At 50.3% G+C, this 4804-nt stretch overlaps 1 protein-coding gene across 1 annotated transcript in view; it reads right to left on the reverse strand.

The window, feature by feature from the left end:
• The window catches only part of LOC103260384 (coronin-7-like), a 15516-nt gene that overhangs the window by 7562 nt on the left and 3150 nt on the right, over nucleotides 1-4804 (reverse strand). Inside the window, exons 2-3 of the mRNA XM_021712334.1 lie at nucleotides 3806-3902; nucleotides 2902-2976 (exon numbers count right to left, since the gene is read on the reverse strand). Coding sequence (XP_021568009.1) covers nucleotides 2902-2976; nucleotides 3806-3902 — 172 coding nt within the window. The remainder of the gene's footprint in view (nucleotides 1-2901; nucleotides 2977-3805; nucleotides 3903-4804) is intronic.

Consider the following 4804-nt stretch of genomic DNA (forward strand, 5'->3'; position numbering starts at 1 on the left):
GCAGCAATTCACTCACCTCAGCCTCCCAAAGGCGCGGGCTGAGCCACCGAGCCCGGCTTGTACTTTTTTTTTTAAAGCAGCCTCACTGAGAATGAGTCCCGTGTGGTTGGTAGAAAATGAGATGCACTGAACGCATAACTAGAAGAGTTGACAGACTATGTTCTGGGTTTGGAACAGCCAAAAAGAAAAAAATAATAAAAAACAGAAGAGCTAATGGAGGATACTCTGGCACCACATAAACAGGTAAAACCCACCTGGCTCGGTGGCTCAGCCTGTAATCCCACGCCTTTGGGAGGCTGAGGTGAGTGGATTGCCTGAGCCCATGGGTTCGAGACCTGCCTGGGCAGCGAGACCTCATCTCTACAATAAATCAAAAAATTAGCCGGGCGTGGTAGCGCGCGCCTGTAATTCTGGCTACTCAGAAGGCTGAGGCGGAAGGATTGCCAGAGCCCAGCAGGTCCCGGCCACTGCACTCCAGTCTGGGCGACAGAGTGAGACTCCAACTCAAAAAAAAAAAAACAAAACAAAAAAAACAGGTAAAACCCTTCACAGGCCAAGCTTGATGGCTCAGCCTGTAATTCCAGTACTTTGGGAGAGCGAGATGAATGGCCTGCCTGAGCTTATGGGTACGAGACCAGCCCGGGCAACTTGGTGAGACCTTGTCTCTACAATAAATTAAAAAAAAAAAAAAATTAGCCAGGCATGGTAGCACATGCCTGTAGTTCCAGTTGCTTGGAAGGCTGAAGTGGAAGGATCACTGGAGCACAGCAGGTCAATGCTAGAGTAGCCATGAGTGAGTATGTCATTGTACTCCAGCCTGGGCGACAGAGTGAGACTCCGACTAACAAAAAACCCAAAAAACTCCCTCCACAAAGTTGTTTTTAAATTTTTATTTCTCTAATATTGTTTTAAAGGGATGGGCAGGGTGGCTCATTCCTACAATCCCAGTACTTTGGGAGGCCAAGACGAGAAGATCAGTTGATGCCAGGAGTTCAAGACGCCATCTCTAAAAAATTTTTTTAAGCCGGGCTCGGTGGCTCAGCCTGTAATCCCGCGCCTTTGGGAGACTGAGGTGAGTGGATTGCCTAAGCCCGCGGGGGGTTCAAGACCTGCCTGGGCAGCAAGACCTCATCTCTACAATAAATCAAAAAATCAGCCGGGCGTGGTAGCGCATGCCTGTAATTCCGGCTACTTGGAAGGCTGAGGTGGAAGGATCGCCGGAGCCCAGCAGGTCAAGGCTGCGGTGGCCGGGAATGGCCACTGCACTCCAGTCTGGGCGACAGAGTGAGACTCCAACTCAAAAAAATAATAATAATAATAATTTTTTTTTTTTAATTAGCTGGCCATGGTGATGTGTGCCTGTGGTCCTAGCTATTCAAGTGTTTAAGTGGAAGGGTTTCTTGAGACCAGAGTTCAAGGTTGCAGGGAGCTATGATCACACCACTGCACTCCAGCCTGGGTAACAGACCAAGATTCTGCCTCTAAAACAAATTAAAAATTGGGCCAGGTGTGGTGGCTCATGCCTGTAATCCCAGTTCTTTAGGAGGCCAAGGCAAAAGGATTGCCTGAGTCCAGGGATTTGAGACTAGCTTGGGCAACTTGGCAAGACCACATTTCTACAATAAAAAAATCATCCAGGTCCAGGCTGGTGGCTCACACCTGTAATCCTAGTACTTTGAGAGGCAGAGGTGAAGGGACTGCCTGAGGCCAGGGGTTGAAGAACAGCCTGGGCAACTTAGGGAGACCTTGTCCCTACAATAAGTCAAAAAATTCACCAGGCGTGGTGTCATGTGCCTACAGTTCCAGCTACTTGAAAGGTTGAGGTAGAAGGAGAGCCTGAGCCCCCAGCAGGTAGAGGCTACAGTAGCTGTGAGCGTGCTACTACACTCCAGTCTGGGCAACAGGGTGAGACTCCAACTCAAATAAAAACAATAAACAAATAAATTGGCTGGACACAGTGACTGATACCTGTAATCCTAGTGTTTTGGGAGGCTGAGGTGGGAGGATCACTTGAACCCAGCAGTTTGAGGCTGCAGTGAGTTGTGATTGCACTACTGCACTCCATCCTGGGTGACAGAACGAGATCCTGTCTCTAATAAATAAATGAATATCTTTTAAAAAGTTGTTTCAAAAAATTAGATGACAAAAAGCAGATACTCAGCATGCAGAATGCTCTCCATAAACCTTTACTAATGTTATTACCTGCTGTCATCATCATGGGAACCCCACACACAGAGTAAGGACCAACCATCAGCCTCTTTCCCTCACCCAAAAGACCTCCCAACAGATGGCAGGAATGCAGGCCAGAGTGACAGGGCCTGCAGCAGCTGCAGCTGGACAGGGAGAGACAAGGCCAGCCAGGCTGTCTGCCTCAGCCTGAGGAGAGCAGACTGTTCCATCAAGGTGGGCAGCCTGCCAGGCGGGCTGCCGGGCGCCCCCAGAAGCAACTGCAGCAGACAAAAGCTCTCTTTATGAAGGCTGATCTCCGGCCCCGCCACCCAGCACAGCCACATCCTTGGAGAGCCCAGCGGCCAAGCTGGGAAGGATGGCCGGTGGTAAGGGGTGCCCTGCTGGCTCCAGGAGAAGATGTATAGCTAAGAGCATACAGGGTGGAGCCCCCAGCAGTGATGAGCAGCCAGCATTGGCCTGGAGCCACTGATGCCGCACATCCCCCTCGACCCAGCTCCACTACCTGGAGCACTCAGCTATCCCCTCTCTGCCTAGGCTGGAATTCTAAACTCCCAGGGCCTTCTGCGCATGACCATCTCTCAGAGAATGCACAGTAAGGATGGCAGGAGAGACCTGGCAAATCACAAGGCAGTGGGATTGGGGGGGTAAGAATCTCTGGCCCTAGGGAGGGAGGTACAAATTCTAGGTCTCCCGCATCAAGCACCCACTCACCTGAATGGCAGCCCAGGTAGGCCACGTGTCTCTTGTCCCCTCCTTGGCCTTCAAGAGGCACAATGCCCAGCACACCTGTTAAACAAATACAGGGCTCTGACTTCAGGCCTAGCGAAGGCCAACTACCTACCTGTTCAGGGCTCCTACAGGAGATAAGACCCAAACGCTCAGCCTTGGGCCTTCCCAGAACCTCCACCAATCATAAGATTACCTCCCTCTGGACATCATGATTGGCCCAGGGTTACAGTCTTGTCTCATGCAAGAGCCATCCATGCATCTGATGCACAGGAGACACCGAGGAAAACATTCTCTCTGTTTTGCATTATGGGTCATATAAGAGGTCAGCTTGGAGTCACTGGTTGCTACTTTTCCCACCCTTACTTGAGAAAGAAGCCAATACCCAAGACAGCACAGTTGAGAGACCAAGTGTTAGGTCGGGGCCGACAGCACAGGTGAGCCTTTGGACTCAGCTCTGCTGAAGCCCCTGACTTATTAGTTAGACAAGCCAAAAAGTTACCCAGTTTTTGCTTTCAATGTGAGGTCTAAGTTATCACTAGCAACCCAGGGAGTGCCAAGTAACACATGGGATTTTCAAATCTTTGTGTTCCTATCAGCCCACCCACCCCTGGGCCCAGAGACATGAACAGGGGATAGCATGTGGGGACAGCTGGAGACAGAGCATCAGTCCCTCATTGGTCATCTCTTGAACATGGTTTATATACATACACACCCAATCAAGATCAATCTAATTACTGCATATTGACCAGTTTGCGGGGGTGGTCTAAGGCCCGACATGTTGCTCACCTCTGAGCACCAAGCCTCCAGCCCCCACCAAGCTTATGCCTGCTCCCCATCCTATCTATGATGATGATGATCAAATCTCCACACACGGCCACCTCCCTACCTGGACGATCAGAGTTGAATGCAATTAAGCTGCAGCTGGATTTGATGTGGTTCCCACACGAAGGGGAGGTTCCTGCTCGAATGTCACTGATCCAGGCCTGAAAATAAGAAATGTGTGGTGAGGGTCAGTGCTCATGCCCAAAGCGGGGAGTGGGACATAATATGGGAAACTCTGCCCTAAAAGCTGTACCATTTGAGATGCATTCTTGGTCGGGGCATGGTGGCTCACGCCTCTATAATCCCAGCACTTTGGGAGGCTGAGGTGAGAGGATTGCCTGAGCCCATGGGTTCTAGACCAGCCTGGGTAACTTGGCAAGATCTCATTTCTACAATAAATAAAAAAATTAGCCAGGCATGGTGGCGTGTGCCTGTAGTTCCAGCTACTTGAAAGGCTGAGATAGAAGGATCATCTGAGCCCAGCAGGCAGCAGTGGCCGTGAACGTGTCACTGCACTCCAGCCTGGGCAACAGAGTAGGGCTCCAACTCAAAAAAAAAAAAAAGAGATGCGTTCCTTCAGATCAAACCCTGTCCTCACTCACAAAGTCCCTTAGAAAGTGCAAAATGTTCTTGAAATGATAACCTAAGTCACTAAGGGGGCACTTTTGCTTATGAAGTCATTTCCCTAATAAGGGGAGGAGGCTGTCAGAAGGGAGCTCAGGACGAGCGTAGTCAACAGGCTAATTAGGCAGTGTGCATTGGGGATGGAGAGGTCATTTCTGTTAAAATGGAGGGAGAAGCTGGTCGCAGTGGCTCACGCCTATAATCCCAGCACTTTGGGAGGCCTAGGTGAGAGGACTGTCTGAGTCCATGGGTTTGAGACTAGCCTGGGCAACTTGGCAAGACCTCATCTCTGCAATAAATTAAAATATATATATACATATCAGGCGTGGTGTTATATGCCTGTAGTTCCAGTTACTTGGAAGGCTGAGGTGGAAGGATTGCCTGAGCCCAGCAGGTTGAGGCTGCGGTGGCCATGAGGGTGCCACTGCACTCCAGCCTG

Source organism: Carlito syrichta, unplaced genomic scaffold (assembly GCF_000164805.1).
Source record: "Carlito syrichta isolate Samal-C Ts95f unplaced genomic scaffold, Tarsius_syrichta-2.0.1 Scaffold303189, whole genome shotgun sequence".
In the NCBI taxonomy this organism is placed as follows: Eukaryota; Metazoa; Chordata; class Mammalia; order Primates; family Tarsiidae; genus Carlito; species Carlito syrichta.